Here is an 18,179-nt window from a genome sequence, read left to right as displayed (position 1 = left end):
GGCGTAACGAGAAACCACAGGGACCTGGTGCGAAAATTCCCCGGTCTGTGCCATCATTGCCCCAAACAACTTGTAAACATAGTCTCTGGTACACATATGTAAACACATTTATACAACTTACACACGCTCATTCATTCTAACACAGACTCCATCTCACCTCACGTACACATCCATGCTCACACACACCCATGCTCACATACATACACATACATCCCACCTCACACCGCTCCTTCGGCTTCCTGTCCGGTGCGAGCAGCCTGACTCCGATACGTTCTGGACATGTATAAATGCTAGAAAATTGGGCCTATAGTTGTAACGTATTAGAAACCTGCTACCACCAAGCCAAGCTCCAGCTAGCTGGGTCAGGATTCTGATCTGGCTGCCGGAGCTGCTGTGATGCTCTTAAGGGGGGGAGCTCTGTGTACCATACCTGGCTGTCATGATGGCTTCCTAGGGCTATCTGTCCTGGGCAACTACCTGTGGCATCTCGTATGCACAGGTATCTGGCCCTCGGGCAAGTGCTTTTCAACCTATACTCAGTTTCTGCAGTATTTGCCTCTACCTGAGCCTCCACACCATTGAGATTATTGAAGTCCGTGGTTTCCAGTCTTTGAGCTCAACCCTTCAGTAGGTTATCCAGGGTGAATTACTCCTGCGGCGTGTGCTCCTGCTGCTGGCATTGTGACAATAGTGGTCATCTACACATAATTGCAACTAGGTCCATCCGCACCACGCGTAATATCCGATATACGTGGCTTTCTGTACCTGCCCCTATACATTTTGCTGTTCCCCAGTTTAGTGAAAGCCTTTGGGTGTACTCCTCTCTGTCCACGTTCCGACCTGCACAACAGGTCACCCTATTTGTAATGGTTCTTAGAAATGATCCTGCATTTCTCCAGTTGTCACAAAATGAATGAAATGGTTTTATATCGAACGGATAAAACAATTTATGGAATCATTGAAAACGTTTCGTGAACACCAGTCCGTAAGCTTCTCTTGAGGTTCTGCTTTAATAGTAGTGCTCGTACTTTATGTATTTCTTTATATAGTCTGGTATGAATTATACAGAGAAGGGTACGAGTGAGTAGGAGATATTACAGTGTATCTGAATGATTAACCCAGCGCAGAGAAATGACAGAATCTGCCAGCTAGGTTGATAACGTTTGACAAGCTTCTGTTTTGTTAATCAATAAAGTCCTTTTAAAGCGGTGCTGGAGTTCATGGGAGCTTGGTGTTTCCTTTAGTGAAAGATAAAAGCTAGGAGTGGGTGGGGGGGCAGGCCTTTGTGTAATTGGAGGGAGAGTCAGCTTCTGTCAAACAGACTTTAAATTATTATTTACACATTGGGAGCTGTAGATTAAAGCGCAAAGCAGAGGTCCTCTCGCTCATTCAGCAGCAGCAGCGATGGGAAAACATCTGGAACTTGGTCTGTACCTTCTCCTGTCTTTCTGCTTCCACTTATCCAGCGCTCATGTGGTTGAGTGGACTTATCAAGGTAAGGAAACCCCATGACAGAGGTCGGGACTCGGAACACTCCAGAATGGAGTCCAGAAAACGACAGCTTTATATCAGCGTTCAACAACAGACGTACAGGTTGTCCACCTGCGTAGGGAACATTTTTCCGACGTGAAAGAATTTCTCCAGATTCTGTCCCGTTCTTTAAACTTTTTGGTAGAATTATAATTTGCAAGAAAACAAACGGTGAAATCACTCAGTTGAGTGAAACTCTCCAAATTATGCTTTAGATCACTAAGACTTTTTGGCTTTGGGACATCGGAGACGGTTTAGTGCAGTTTTTCCTATTTTAATGTCCGTTATTAGCCATGGTGTTCTCGTTAGATTAATCTGCTTTATGGTCATGCCCCTTGCCTAGTTTTATATTAATATTTTTCTTCTGATGATCATGAAGTTATCCGTGTGACACGATAGGTGTTTTCAGACTGCACATCCGTGATACAATTTGGCTGAGCATGCTGAGATTGTTTTATTAATGGAATTATTATCACGGGGTAAATCATAGATTTCAGGCGGAAAACAATTAAAACTGGGAATTCTTATGGAAAATCTATCCTTCACAGTAAAACGCATATTTATTGTTACTTAGCACTATGGTGCGTTAGTTTTAATAGGCGTCCCTAGACTATGTTTTTACGAGCTTTGAAATAGGGCTTTGTGTAATTGTAGGTACCTCTAATTATCTACACCCTGAGGGAGCTAGCATTTTTCTATTAAATCATTTATTGTTTTACGCATCTGTACACCGATTTATTAGGAGTAAATGCAGGATATGATATTTGTACTATATGAACATTTTCTTTTAAAACAAAAAATAACTTCTTAAAAATGTATGTGTCCTATATATAAAAGTCTTTCAGTGAATATACATATATATTTATGTGTGTGTATATATATATATATATATATATATATATATATTAGTATATTTCCATTAGTATGTTTTTCTATTTGTTATATAATTATTAGTTCAGTATTGTAAGTTGTACATAGCACTTTAGTATAACTGTTATTTCATTGAACTAACTTTGAAAATGAATGGTTATGAAATATTTTGTTGATACGTCTTTGTTACAAAGCACACGGGGTTTATTTATGTATGTGTTTTACAGTGTTTTACAGTTCTGCACACTAAAGAAAAATCGCAACGGTGTTTAGAGATTAGAAAAAGCTATCTAAATCTATGTAATAAAACTCACTTTATGTGGTTTGCATGATTCAGAGGACCGTATTGACATAAAGCAGTTTTAAAATGCAACATGCAACATTTTGACGGGGCATGAAGTAGTTAAAATGATAATAAATGAAGTCTGTAAAATGAATTTATTAATGTGAGCTGTGCTTTACAGAATATATTCCGTTTAATGGCCCCCGATTGATGTGCATTTACTGATGTTGAATGTTTCCCGATAAACCTGTCACCTTCCTGCAACTCAATTCAACAACAATTTACAAAACCAATTTTAAATAAATTGAATGCCATAAATGTTCGCCCCAATCTCTTTCCTTAAATGCATTACTTCATAGCTTAGTATAGTAAATAACATTGTAAAGCAGGTTTAATGGATGAAAATTACGTTTTTTAGTGGCTTCCTCTTATATGGTAGTTTCACATACAAGTTACCGATGTATGTATTTATTATCCATATGCCAGTGGTATCAGCACACCCCGGAACTCCCAGGGTTTGACCCCTGATGTCAGGGTTTTTTCCTCAATAGTCTCAGAGTGAAGGGGCAGATTCTCGGGGTCACACAGTTTGGGGCTGACTTTTTCCTGTTCTACCCGGCTGTGGCCATATATAAAGCTCCCAAATACGTGTTTTTGCTACCGGTATGTCATGGTTGATCTCCCTGCTTGAATTCAGGTGACTCAGTTAAGTGTCCATGTTTCCTTGGGAACCGGCATTAGAGCCATTTGAGAATGAACACATTTGGTGAGTCACTACATAGAATCTCCACAGTGAGCTATTAAAGGGTTAATATGCGTTTCATGAGTCTCAGGGTCAGCTCATTCAGAAAGTGAAATCTGATTGGCTAGCTTGAATTTCTTACTAAATACTTGAAATCTTTTCCTAAATCCAAACCAGTGAGTTATTGGTATTCCTTGTAACACATAAAAAAAATACTACTTTGCCATTTTTAATATCTTATTGTATATCTTTTGCCATAGAGGGAGAGCTCGATGAAGCTAATTGGGGGAAAAAGTATCCACTTTGCAATGCCAAGCATCAGTCGCCGATAGATATCCAGAGGAAGAAAGTAGCTCACAATCCTGAGCTGGCGCACCTAGAACTCACGGGCTTTGATGGGCCGTTACAAGGTCATTTCAAGATGACAAACAATGGCCATTCAGGTAAACAGAAGCAATAACAACCAACTCTACTAAACAACCAAGCTAACAGACCTCCAACCCCTGCAACTGTATAACTAGTTTCTCGCTGTTCTACCCTCTTCTAAACTTAGGGTGCAAAGATCCCTATTTATATCTGTGTTTTAAAGCCCCCCTGAAATTGTTCCCAATTTTCCGTTATTTTAACTTCCAGTGCAAATAGAACTTCCATCCACCATGAAAATCAAAAAAGGGTTATTCAGCACGTACACTGCGGTGCAGATGCATTTGCACTGGGGAGGACTTGATCTGGAAACCAGTGGATCTGAGCACACCATTGATGGCATGAGGTACCTCGCGGAGGTGAGTGATGCGGCTCCTACGGCTCCTCTTGTTCTCCCGACGTATTTGTAACCTGGCCATCTTGGTCTTCACAGCTGCACGTCGTCCATTACAACTCCGATTTATACAAGACGTTCGATGAGGCTAAAGACAAGCCGGACGGGCTAGCGGTACTTGCTTTCCTCTACACTGTAAGTAAAAGGACTGAGGAAATAATAAGTAATATATATTATATGATATATAATATATATTTCTAGCATTCCAGCACTTTTTATTCTGGTCTGAACGTCAGCAGAACTTAAAGGAACCTGTAGAAGTACCCAGTAAAGACAAGTGGATCAAAATCTGCTGCGGGATAATTAATGTACCGGTATTTCAATAATTACCAGTGCCTTTATTTATTTTGGTAACGGCTAGGCGGACCATCCCTTTACCTAATCTAAGTTATAATTAAACTATATTTACTAAAAGAGAGGCGCATTACTTCTTGTCCTGCACATTAGGTTTGCCAAGAATTCTACTGGGATGTGTCGTTCTAGAGTTTATTAGGAAACGTTATTAGGAAACGTTATTAGGAAACGTTTAGATACTCAGGTTATAACTGTAAAAAAAATATATATTTGTTTGGTAAATATTGTGTTAATTGGGAAATCCTGCACTGGTCGTTCCTCTGTTAAAATTTACACAATATTTACCAAACCTCTGTTTTCCCTGGTCAAAAGAATGAACCAGCCCTCAAACATACGGTATATACCATACAGAGAGAAATACAAATGTAATGTCGTATGCTGTTTTTGTTTTTATTATAAATTACTGATTTGAGAATTTTTGTGTCTCCTTTACAGGACGGGAATTTTGAAAATACATATTATAGCGAGTTTATTTCCAAGCTCAGCAAGATCCGCTATGCAGGTAGAAGTCCGGTCCGCTGTATCAAACACACCTTGAGCACAAGTTAAACATTTCATAAAAGTTGTATTTATTGTTCATATAAAATGAAAGTTTTAACGGAAATTGCATTTAACGGTTTGCCCCATCAGCAAATAGGGATATACGTTATAATAACTATAGTGGACAAAAGCCTTACACCAATAAACGATTGTTTATCACTTATAGGTAAAAAAAAGTATGATAATAAAAAATGGCAATTCTGACCATTTGCTAAAATAGTTCACATATAGGTAGTAGTCAATCCCGGACTGTCCATCTGACAAATGCCTGGTGGGCTGGTGGGCTGGTGGGCTGTTGGCCTGGTGGGCCAATTGCCAGCATTCATCAGGCAGTCACATATTTAGCTGCCCCTGGCCTTAAAGCACCAGGTCCGCTTTTCTTCCCCAGTTCAGCCATGGTAGTAGTTTGGCTTCAACAATGACACAATTACGGTCAATGAAATTAGTAATTTAAAACATAACTTGTTCAGCATCAAATCATCTTTCTACCTCTATGTAAATATATATAAATATATAGTGTTTTCATTCTGCTTCTTTAAAATGAAGTATTAATGTGTATTTCTCATTTTTTGTTGTCTTTTGTTTTGCAGGACAGGAGACTGAATTAAAAACACTCGATGTCCTTGCGATGTTGCCTGAGAATTTGGATAATTTCTTCCGTTATAATGGTTCCCTCACCACTCCCCCCTGCACAGAGAACGTGCTATGGACGATTTTTGATTCTCCAATCATTCTTTCGCATACACAGGTAATATTTCAAAAAGGACTTGCCTACTCACGGAGGAGTACGTGTGTGTAAGCATGGGTTAGTGCTAGTCAGGCCTAGGTGAGCGGCTCTGTAAATATGGCTGTTTATAATATAAGTATTATGTTTCTTGTAGATAAAGCTGCTGGAGAACACTTTGTTGGACTGGCATAACAACACGCTACGCAATGATTACCGCCATGCCCAGCCCCTGAATGACCGCGTTGTACAATCTTCTTTTCGTCCCCATCTGTCCAAAAGTGAGCTTTCAATCAATAATGTAAATACGTGCTGTAGAATAAAGGGGATGTGCCGCTTCCATACATGATATCGCTGTGTACACTTACATAGGTGTAACCGTTCACCATATGGATGTTAGAGTTATAAAAGCATCATATATATTTCATTCCAAAGGTAAGCACATGCAAATGGCAGCAAATGACACCTATCATGGTTGGTAACGTTGTGAATTGAGTTTGATCCATCCCAGATATCCCTAAACGCACTAACCCTGATCGATAAACCGTTCTGACCATAGGGGGAAATCTTTCATGATTCCATAAGTAGTCAAAATAAACCACAGATCGACCACTTTTAAATTACAATGTGTACCTCGCTAAACATAAGGCCAAGGGCCAGCAAAAGGTTTGAGGTCATAGAATATGATGGCGCATAAACCCCCATATTTCCGATTTAAAGAAGCGAGAGCAAGCAGTGGGAAACGTTAACCTGGGGAAGACGAAGAAAGCCGTTAGGATATAAAGTAGGAATTGAGAAGATAGTGGGATAAATGGTGTTTTTTGGGGAAAAGGTAGACGCGGGTCAGAGTCTTCCCCTTGATTGTGGGGAAAGTGGGGAAAGAGGCAAAAAAGGTGAAGCATACTGATAAGGAAAATGCGTGGGGGAGCTTGGGGTGGAGTGAGAGGAGGAAAAGGGGGCAGAGGGAGGTAATTAGAGCGTTTGGGAGAAAAAGAGGGATCAGCAGAGAAAGTTTAATTTCCACCCTCTTGTTTCGCCTGTGTACTCCATGAAGTTTTCATATTCAAATGGCAGTAATTATATCTTAACACCTTTCAGGCCCCTGCCAAACCGACCTTGCGGACAAGCTAAGTCAAATTGAAATCGACATTCAAGATGTGAAGAAGCAGGTTGGAGGCGAGAAAACTCCGAGAATTGGTCTTCAAGGTAAGAGGAGCCTTACAGATTTCTTCTTGTGTGCAATGAACCGAAATTGGCGAATTTACCGTATAATTATCAGAAAACCGACAAGAAGGAAATTATATACAAAGAATAAGCGTGACTAAATGGGATGTAGCCAGGAGAAATGGTGAAAATCTTTCAAAGTAGAAATTCCTGTCAAAACTAAAAAAAGAATGATTTTGTGTTTATTATAAAAATTGAGCCATAAGACATTACTGTATATTTAATGTTAAACAATGTGCTTTAAGAGTCGTGTTAATAATAATAATAATAATAATAAGAGTCACGGCTTTTGAGCACCGCATAGGGTTGGGAATGCATGGGCTTGAGTGTTTCACCTACGTACAGCTATGATATATCAAAGCAAAGTTGGTCAAGAGTATGCATTCTATATTTAATGTTCTTTTTGCAAACTTAGTAAATATAAATTGATTTAAATGACACTTTGTCATAAATTGTTTATTTCAACTGTATTTACTTTGTCCTTGTCCAAACCTCCACAAACCTAGTTTTACCCCCATGTGTCCTGTCTCCAACAGGTCCCCCTCCACTCCCGACTTACCCGTCTTACGTCTTCTCCAGGGATCACCCAGCTGCCCACGTTGAAGTCCGTCCCTTAAAGGCCATGCAGCTAGCCCAATTCACTCTCTGTGCCTGGGTGAAAACCAGAAACGAGGGCAGTCAGAAACTCTTCTCCTACAGTACCTACAATAGTGACAATGAGCTTGTTCTCAGTTTGGGTTCTGACATTGGGCTCTGGGTGGGAGGACATTTCCAGAGTTTCAACCTGTTCCACACATCTGAGGACTGGGTCCATTACTGTGTCCAGTGGCACTCCGGGACTGGAAATGCGGACCTTTGGGTCAGTGGACTTCCAGGAAAAGAAAGGAACATCCGGCGTGGATATCAGATTGAAGCTGGAGGTGTGGTTCTTCTTGGCAAAGATCGTGCTGATCTCTTGGGTTTGTTCTCTAATGGCTTCATTGGATGGATTAGCCACCTCAATCTTTGGAGTCATTTGCTAAATGCTCAAGAGATTAGGTCATTGAGTCAGTGCCAAACATCAGGTCCTAGGGGAGATGTCATAGCTTGGGGAGAGACCCCAGTAATAGTGGCTGGTGGAGTCATACTTGAGCCTGACCATGGGTGCCGATGATTTAAATTTCACTTTCTTCTTAAATCTTTGTTTGTGTGCCTGTCTCTAATGTCCGGTGACTTTCATAAACAACAAAATATTTTTCCTTTGTCTAACCTCGCCACAAAATACATATCCTCATCAGAATTGTGTATAGGGAGATATGGGCCCTTATATGAGTCAGTCATGAGTAGCCCAATCAGATGAGCTGCTGTTGTAACCCAGACCCCAAATTATATGAGTTTTGAGATCCTGCAAGTACCAGGTTACCAGTCTTAACACAACACGGAGACGTCTTGTCCCCAACTATTACTCCTTCGTGAAGTAGCGCCTTTCTTAACAAACCGCTTGACACTTCATGAGTAAAATTACCTATACAAACAGTATGTATCTAACTTGGGATTTCATTAACACTTCAATATTATATGTCTGTCTCTGGGGACACCTAGTGATGTTTCCGGTCTAAAATATTTATTTACCTACACAATTTCCTCTAAAACGTCATAATCTTCATTCTGCATGAAAGTCAATTTATAAGCAGATTCAGAAACATATTTTTGTCTATGTTATCAGGCAAACGTTAAATGTCAATTATATGGGATCACGATGACACTGGATTGTTAATTAAACATGAAAATGTTGCTGCTTTTTGGTTTATCAAGCAAATAAATAATGTGATTAATGAGAATCCATTTGACTTTACTTACAAAAATCTTTGCATTATGTTAAGCCAGTAATATTGTTTCGTGCAGTCACTGGTTAATGTGATAATCAAATTGCCTGATGCTGACAATGCATTAGCACACTATTTGATAAGATGCACTCATTATCAGGGCTGGTGTATTTGCCTGTGGTAATTAAGAAAAAGTCCAACAGATACGTAGTAGGTTTTAACTCCTTACATAACTATTCATGTTTAATGCTTTACCAGAAAATATTTTGTGTTATGTGTTCTATATCAAAAGATTTGAACCCGTAGACATGGAGAGGTCCATGTTTTCTTGCCATCACCCCCAGAGTCCCTTCTTCCCTTGCTTCACTGTATCATACCTCTCTTTTCCTCTTCATGTAGATTCGGTATAGATCAAATAAACACAAGGAAACATAGCCTTGCAGATATAGATCGACTGAATAAGATATACAAACTATGTATTTGCAGTGAAGGGGTAAATAAATAACGCATGGAAACCCAGCATTGCATGTATAGACCAACTGCAGAATCACAAGCAAACTCAGCATTTAATGTATAGATCAAAGAAATAATGCATGGAAACTATAAATTGCAGGCATAGATCACAGGTTGTACACCCCAAAAGCCAACGATGGTACAAAGATTGCACACATAGGACTCCCCCCAGCACCCAGATTCACATCCTCTGTGGTCATTTGTAAACGTTCAAATAAAAGAAATTGCTCCCAGGCTCTCCTTTCCCACCTCTCTGCAATGAGAGGTAATTTTGGCTACTATTTTTCTCTTATTGCTTGAGAAAAGTTTTACAAATTACAAATGGTCAGTACAGTGTTAATGGTCCATAACAGTCTTTATAGCCCCTCTTTTGGTCCAAGCACCCATGGCAGTGAAGAAGATAGCGGACCATCTAATCTCTCACAATGGTGTGACGGTAGCGTTATCTTTCTTTTCCGATGCCATTTCGTCACAGAATGGATGCAGGTCCCCAAGTTCCTTGGAGTCTGTTTTCTCACCAGTTCCGTTCCTTTTTGCCATTATTTGGCTAATCTCCAGAAATGATTTGCCTTTGGTTTCAGGAATGAAAAAATAAATAAAAATAAATGTAGCCAGGCAAATGGCAGCAAAGAGGACGAAACAGTAGGAGCCCAATCCTTTCTGGCAGGGGATAAAAAAAAAAAAGGGAAAGAAAAAGAAACCATTAAATTCTGTAGGAGTCAATAGTCAGAAAAAGATGACTTGAGTCAAGCGATCAGGATGTGAGTCTGAAGATTTCGAAACAACCGCTGGTTTAATATTTTCTTTTGGGGACTGTCTGTTACGGTTTATTTGATGTGTACAAAGTTTTATAGTTGCGAGCAACAGAAGCGTAGATTGACCTGCTTAAGGGGAACACAAACTGTCACGTCTTTTGGCGGCTTCTCTGTTGGAGGTCGTTAATTGTCATAGAACCTGAGATTGACGGAAGCTTGTGGCAGAACCAGCATTATCTAATTAATTAGATTAATAATCTAGTTAACTCCATTCACCTTATTCCTCCTAACAAAGGCTGATGGAAGCAATCAACAACAACATGGTAACCATAATGGAGAGGTAACCTAATGAGAACATTGGGTTAAGATCACGTTTCCTCGAGAAGCAGAAGCTACTCTCATTTAAAGCTTCAGTGATGTTTCTCAAAAATGTTAAGAACATGCACTCACCATGAGAAATTCAAAAATGAGTCCAACTACAAAGTTTGACAGCCAGTGTACACTACCGGCCACCATGAACGCTGGCGGGCGCGAGGCCTGGCGGAACATCTCGGTTGTGATCACATAGGGGATGGGGCCTGAAAGGATAACTCATAGGTTATTGCCATAGAAATGAAAAAAATATAACAGTGAAAATAATAAAATGATCTGATATGGTTTACTTGCTTAACACAATCCAGAGTGCAATTAATGTTTTGTCTAAGCATCATTAATACCTATTTTAGCCAAATAGCATAAGAGGGGTAAGACAGACACATAAAAAACACCCTTCACATTTGACGTTTTGAAAGAGGTGTAAATAATAATAAAAAAAATACACCATTTGTGCCAAAATAAAATAAAAAATAAATGTAATAAATAAAGAGTCGCAAGTAATGCAAATGAAATAAAACACAGCACAGCAATTTCCACTGCATAATTAGATTTGTCAGAATCTGGAGTTATTCTACTCAAATGATTTAATGCTGTGTACACCGTTATACACGCTAATGCTTGCAGACTCACAAAAGTGGGAGAAATGGAGAAAAAAAGTAGAACAAAGGGTCTGACAAAGGGACTATACCTAAAAAACAGAGACCCGGTCACAGCAGGTATAAACGGTTGATACTACTTACTGGGTCCGATGGCATGTCCAACAACATAGAGAATGACGCAGACAATGCTTAGGTATGGCATCCATGACACAGTTGACTGTTGAGATATTGAATAGTTTTTTTTTATGAAGACCATGCTTACAAACTATTTCCAGGCTTTACTAGAGCAACTCAAACTATTCCAGTGTTCAAAGAACAAATTAATTAATACATTTATCCTACAAACCCGATTTGTATAGTATTTATAACAGTTAAGACAGCTTCTGTTTAAATTATTAAGTAAATGAATCAAGTCATTTTAGGCATAAAATGGGCTGTATGGAACATAGATATTAAAATAGACTGGCAAAGATAAAAGTATTAAATAAGTGCAATAAACTTACAGTACTGGGTGGGATTTAGTGGCAATAACAATCATTCACAGTATATAAGGTAATGGATTGTGTTGGTTCCCTACAAGAATTTATTTGAACCTACAAAAAAGTTTACCTGGTAAACGAGAGCGATGGTGAGAACAACACAAGATGCACAACAAGTCCCAAAGCCAACAAGCAGCAAAATCCTCCTTCCCCAGGAGTCCACAATGAACACCTACAGACAGAGGAGAAGGGAGAACGTGATTGATAAAGAACTGATACCGTAAGAACAATCGCACAGAGGCTCCAGAAACATATTTAAGGTTTTGTCTCCGCAAATTATATTAGTAACTTTACATGAAACACATCTCAAAGTTCACCCTAAAGTCTGAGGTCGTGTAGGCAGGAGCCTGTGCCCGCAGTATGCCACCTCCATGCATTTGAAATGGGAAACGTTTAAGTAAGGAAAATAATTAACACTGACAAAATGAGTCTCTTTTTGTAAGGATTCAAAATCCATTTACTGTTTAAACAAAATAACTTGACACTTATTCTCACAGTTTTATTACAATGGGTAAAAAGAGCAAACCAGAAATGCTTCTTTTGGTTGTATTCTCTCATATTTCCGCTAGATGGCAGCATTTTATGTTTCATATTTTACTTGCTAAAATAGCAAATGCATTAGAAATGTGTCTGTCTTCACCATACTCTGTGCAGCTTTCTATAAGTAAACAGTACAGAGAAGGGACAGCCCTGCTTTGATGCAAAGTCTGCGTTGTTCAATAGTTGGCCACTGCATTAGTTTTTAGAAGCTAGCGCTTGTTATTATTTAAAGTTCTACCTCTGCCATTGATCAGCCCCAACAAGTTTAGCATCAGTATGCCGAGATCAAAGATAGACCTCTAGTCAGTAATGTGCATGACTGTTGGCTAAGTTGTTGTCTGGGATTTAGAATAATACATTCCTACATGTTTTTACTTGTACACGTGTATTTACCCCAAAAAGTCAAATGTCACTTGATACACAAAAAGTACTTACTGCAGCCAAAGTCATCAGTACATTGACTGATCCTGTTCCTACAGTTACATATTGGATGGTGTCCCCAGGAACCCCAGCCTTTGCATATATGCTATCTGCGTAGTAATAAACCTATGGACAACACATAATTTGTGACACAGCAACACTTAGAACCCACCCCTGAAGAAAACCTCAAGCATTTATAATGATTGCAGTATAATATTTATAATTACATAATCTACATGATAGAATGGAATGTTATTTAATTATATAAAGTGAATATTCATGACCATTGCTAACTCAACCATTTATTTAATCTGTTCCTCAGGGGTGGGGCTACCATAGCAGATAAAGATAGAGGAGAGATATGAGGATGGCACAGGGTCCTAATAAGGTTATATCACTGTGTTGTTCTTTAAAACAATTTTGACATCTAATTAAGGGATTTTTTTGTCTCACCGCATTGATCCCGGAGAGTTGTTGACCCATGTTCAAGACAATAATAATGATTAACTGCCAGCGCAGAGGCCGGAAAGTACACAGGTTCTTTACAGACAAACGTCCTTCTGCTCTCTCTGACTGCTCTTCTTGATATATCTCCTTTAGTTCACCGTCAACATCTTCCCATCCTCTCAAACGCTGCAGTGCTTCGTGCAAAATGAATACAGGATTTAGTGTTAATGACCAGATACATATAATATATTATACATTATAATGCTGACAGAAAACATCGCAAACAGTCCGCATGGATTCACTTCCCAGGCACACTCCGCACGCTCTGACAAAGTTACTCTTTAAGACGTTATCCTTTGTAAACAGACCAGGACACTTTAGCAGATGGACTGCGGGAGAGGAATGAAGGTAAAGAGCGTTCGTTAGGGGTGGAATAGGCAGGGAACGGATTCAAATCCTAGTAGTTACAGTCCTTCCTTTAAATAGTAAATAACATTTGGTGACTTTCCTTATTGCCCTCTGCCGAATGTCTCGGCTTTACCTTTTCTGTCACTAACCTCGCTTGGCTTTGTCTTCATCCCTTTTATTGAGTAAAGTGTACCGTGGACTCTCCGGAAAGAAGGGAAGCACAATCAACTCTAGCACAGCGGGGATCCCAGTGAGCGCCAACAATATTGGCCAACCTAAAATGGATTTTGGGACAAGACAACACAGTTTGATTAATCCCATTCAAGTGAGGTGGGAAGCAAGAAGTACTTGCTTATGGCAGTAGGGTATTTAGGTGGGGTGCTGTCCAGGCCTGATCCAGCTACCCCCTTGCACCTTGTCGGGGCTCCATCCCAGAAGGACCGTGCAAACCGAGTTTGAGATACTGCAGAGACAGCGCCATCCAAGCACAGACCTCCATAGTATACATGGCCAAAACAGGCAGGTCTGGACCTAATAAATCAGCTGTCACCTACTGTACCTGCCAGCCTAGGTGTAGTCACCCTAGAGCAATATATGCCGCTAGCTTATAGAGCATTAAGACTGGGAAATTGTGTTAAGCCCAAAACTAAAGTGGAGTGCGGGACCAAATCCCCCAAAATGCTCATTGTCTTGAAAGATTTAGATAAATATCTCCTTTCCTCCTTAATCTTGTAAATCTTTGTCCACTCAATCTTATCACAACATTCATCAAGCGCTATCTTCTCTGGGACCAATACAGTAATATCCATTTTTACTCTAATATTAAAGGTTATAATAAAAAGGTTATTACCAAGTTGTCACTCAACAGAACAACAATAATATAGTTGAACAAAACTAAAGGCGCGAGTATATGAGTTGTTGTTATGGATCTTATGGTAAAAGACCAATAACTGTACATTTCACAAATATGCATTTATGAGAAAACATCAAGTAGCCTTACAACCATAAACCTCTCACCTTTTGTGTTTCCGAGGATAAAGCGAATTCCAAAGATCTGCGCCATCAAGATACCAATTGTGATCAACAACTGTGGGATCACTCCAATGCCTCCACGGAGATTTTTAGGAGACATTTCGCCCAAGTACATGGGAACGACATTCGAAGACAGGCCTGTGAAGCATATAGTAATTTAGCGGTACTTGCGGTAGAAAAGTGATACGCTTTTCAGAATGCTGTGACCTACCTGCACAGATTCCTATCACCAGCCGCGAGGCGATAATGACTTCAAAGGTGTTGGCCACAACGCTGGTCCCCATTAAGACAGCTGGGACGATGGAGAAAATGTTGTTGAGGAGCAAGGTCCCTTTCCTATAAAAGCGATATGGACATGGCTTGGAATGTTGACTTCTAAACTCAATGACTTTATTTAGAGGGAAAAAAAGAGGGATCTAGATAATAAACTGTTCAGTCACAGCTGGCAAAGACGGGCTAACAAGTACAGAAAAATGCTCTGTTTTAGCAAATACGTACCTGCCAATTGAGTTGACAAGAGGACCTACCATCAAGGACCCAAAGAAGCCCCCGAGAGGGTACAAAGAAACAGTGAGAGACCAGAGCACAGATGAGAGGCTATCACTTAGAACAGAGCCATAACGATCAGCGTAGGTTTCATTATAAAAGGTTTTCATTAACTGCAGAGACAAAAAACGCATTTCACGGTGTGTGAGCTAAGAAGCATAAACCGACAGAAAGGTGCTTGGGAGGAACTTATAACAGCACAACATGAACAAGAGAACGAAACTGGGCAGCGTTAATGGAAAGCACTCATAGTTCTTGCTTTATTGACCATAAAGTAAGGATTTGCCAGAACTGATCTTATTAAAGCGTGATAAGTATTGGTTGTTATGCACGTTAACTGCTTGGTTACTGTTAGGCAGTAAAGCACTATGGCAAATACAAACCTAGAAGCATAAAATTTGACAGCACATGAGAACCATTCGGCTCATCTAGTCTGCCTGTCGCTCCAGATGTAAAGATTCAGACCCTAATCAGACTTTGGTCTTCTATACATTAACTGAATCAAGGAATGAATATTATTATTATTATAATTTATTGTTTTATATAGCGCCATCAAGTTCCGTAGCGCTGTACAATGGGTAGACAGGACATAACAAGTATGTATGTAATATAACAAATTGACTTACAGGTGAGACAACAGGTGAGGGGGGGCCCGGCTCAAACGAGCTCACGCATTATTAGACAATGTAGACCCCTAGATATTAGGGAGCTGTATGTATAAGTGAGTATGTGGCTTGTTGTGGTCTATGGCCGGGCGTACATCACCTTGTGGCTAATCTCCCTGTGATTTAAACTGTTTCAACAAGTAAAGAAGCTATTATTCAATTTCAATAACTAACGTTACTGAGAAACTGCTTCTTCTTCATAGGTAAGGCTGGCAGATGGATTCTGGAAAATGATTAGACACAGAAGATAAGGTTCAGCACAAGACACAGTGATAGGGTTATATAAGTGTATGGTATGACCTTACGTTCTTCTCGCGTAGAAGATCTATCCATATAACTCGACTGACTCGTTCAAAACTAGAGCAACCTTTAAAGACAGGTGTGGTTTGGGAACAAAACTTACATTACTAGGGGAGTTCACGGAAGCCACATTGTATCCGTACTGGAAAGATGACCCAACGGTAGAGATCAAAGTTACCAGGAAAAGCGTCGCTGTAAGCTTCTGCGGCAAAGAACAGCAGACTGTTACATATATATATATATAGTGTTTGGCAATAAAAATAAACTATTAGCTATGGCTATAAATACACATTGTAGGATGGATACAAAATGTTACCAATTTCTGCCACTTTTTGTCGCATGGTAGCATATAGGACCCTTCAAGATAAAATCACAATAGCTGCATACCACCCAACTTCTACCCCAGGTGGATCGGGACACCGGAGGGGGAAGCTGAGCTTGGGAGGTAGAGTGTCACTCAGACTGGCAGCTCTACTGTGCATGCGCAAAATTATGAGCATTGGCAGTATGCATTCTCGGAGGTAGAGCTTGGCGGGACAGCGGGATAGAGCGGCAACATTGGGACTGTCTCGCACAAAGCGGGATAATTAAGAAGCAGCAGTCTGTACGGACCCCATGCAATATCTCCTCCTGTCCATTTACATACATTTTCTGGGAGAGAGTCAGGTCAGGGCACCTGTATTTGTAATGTGAAAGAGTTCTTTTCCCTGCTCCCTTATGGGATGCTCAGTCCGTCGGTGTTGACGCTGGGACATGACACCCTTGACAGAGAGAGTGCCCCGTGAGGGAGCAGGAAGGAAGAAATTTTGCTGCACATTTTGTTGCCGCTGCAACATTTACTTTAAAGTTCTTTATACAGAAGACTAACAAGCAACAGCGTAAACAATGGTAATTAGTGTCATTAGTTACTTCTTTCCAAAAAGATAAGACACTACTTCAAAACATGATGACAGATATATATTACTTATTAATTACTAGGATTGCAATAAAACCTTATTATTAACTCTATCATATACTGTAGCCACAGCCCTGGGGTGAAATGGGTGTTCTCAGTGTAATTAATTACTTCACATGGTATCCCAGGGAGCAATGTGAAAACCTGGGGTCAAGACTGGTCCAGGACCGTTCTAAATGTCTCTGTAATAATGGTATAAAACTGGGAAGGATTCGCTATGTTATATAGGTGAACCGTTAGGGGGACCTAATATATATAAAGAAAATTTCTAGATAAACGTGGAGAAATCAACAGGGACATTCCATTGGTTGCTATGGCAATTGCAACACTTACTATGTTCCGTCTGAACTGCTCTTTATACATCATGGGGGTAGTACTGGTGCACTTGCATATAATGGTGAACGTGTGTATAGCATATTAATTCTTAGCCTACTATATATACAAATTTAGAAATGTCAAGGACTATAAACATATGTAGCATGTAATATATAACTTTAGAATCTGTAATAAGCAGCGAGGGCTGCCATGTTCCCTGCATTCTCTACTCCTGGCTTATATTTGGGGGGTGAATTCCCATGAACTTACCCCCTTCCTCTCTTCAGGCTCCTCTACACGTTCTTGCGGATCCATTGGACTCGGGGAGCAATCAGATGCTGCTGATCAAAACTGCAGGAAAAGTGAGAAAGAGCAAGAGAGACTTTGTTCTGTACTTTGGTCGTGTTATCAATTCAAGGGACATTAGTTGTTTTTTGCACCCTTGGATCACAGCCAATCTCTATAGTAAATGCACGCAGGATAAACAATTATTTGGTAACTACTGGAAACATTTTAATGCGTTGGCAGCATAAAGTATACAGGATCTTTAAGTCAATTAAACATTAAAGAAGTTGGTATATTTTTAACACTTTTACTTTCAGGAATTGTCAAAGGGAGAAGCGGAGGAAGCAGTGTGTGGCTTTTTCTTGGACGTGCTAAAAAGTAAAACCATTTTCCACCATTCTACTGATATATGGGCATCTGGGGATATTTTTTCAGGTAGGGGTAAAGGCAAAATCAAAAGCAGAAGACTCATGGAACTTTTGCTGACACTGTCTAGCGGGCAGGAGGAAAGTGCCCCTCTTACTGCCTCACCGTCCTTCTACCAGTACTGGAGTGTTAAGTATACATAGATCACTGCTCTGTATATCGGTATTAAT

The 18,179-nt window shown here is 39.9% G+C and overlaps 2 protein-coding genes across 3 annotated transcripts; one reads left to right on the top strand and one right to left on the bottom strand.

The window, feature by feature from the left end:
* The first annotated feature begins 1,276 nt into the window (after positions 1 to 1,276).
* On the top strand, positions 1,277 to 8,904 carry CA6 (carbonic anhydrase 6). Of its 2 annotated transcripts, none has more exons than XM_053451893.1 (9): positions 1,277 to 1,495; positions 3,686 to 3,868; positions 4,059 to 4,207; positions 4,282 to 4,377; positions 5,032 to 5,098; positions 5,727 to 5,884; positions 6,018 to 6,141; positions 6,959 to 7,066; positions 7,618 to 8,904. In XM_053451893.1, the coding sequence occupies exons 1-9, from the start codon at positions 1,405 to 1,407 to the stop codon at positions 8,235 to 8,237; spliced, it is 1,596 nt and encodes a 531-aa protein (XP_053307868.1). In that variant the 5' UTR covers positions 1,277 to 1,404; the 3' UTR covers positions 8,238 to 8,904. The 2 variants fall into 2 exon arrangements, with proteins under 2 accessions (XP_053307868.1, XP_053307869.1); XM_053451894.1 differs by having other exon boundaries at positions 1,278 to 1,495; positions 7,621 to 8,904.
* Positions 8,905 to 9,411: 507 nt separating this feature from the next.
* On the bottom strand, positions 9,412 to 17,669 carry LOC128470066 (solute carrier family 2, facilitated glucose transporter member 5-like). Its single transcript, XM_053451892.1, has 12 exons — positions 17,569 to 17,669; positions 16,132 to 16,230; positions 15,016 to 15,176; positions 14,729 to 14,853; positions 14,503 to 14,655; positions 13,635 to 13,760; positions 13,084 to 13,271; positions 12,646 to 12,756; positions 11,741 to 11,842; positions 11,273 to 11,348; positions 10,608 to 10,735; positions 9,412 to 10,062 (listed from the first exon to the last, which is right to left on the bottom strand). Exons 1-12 carry the CDS (start codon positions 17,611 to 17,613, stop codon positions 9,823 to 9,825), a joined length of 1,554 nt encoding a protein of 517 aa, XP_053307867.1. The 5' UTR covers positions 17,614 to 17,669; the 3' UTR covers positions 9,412 to 9,822.
* Between the last annotated feature and the right edge of the window lie 510 nt (positions 17,670 to 18,179).

This window comes from Spea bombifrons, chromosome 12 (assembly GCF_027358695.1).
Source record: "Spea bombifrons isolate aSpeBom1 chromosome 12, aSpeBom1.2.pri, whole genome shotgun sequence".
Classification (NCBI taxonomy): Eukaryota; Metazoa; Chordata; class Amphibia; order Anura; family Pelobatidae; genus Spea; species Spea bombifrons.
The sequence above is the reverse complement of the archived record's forward strand: the minus strand, read 5'-3'. Positions and strand labels throughout refer to the sequence as shown.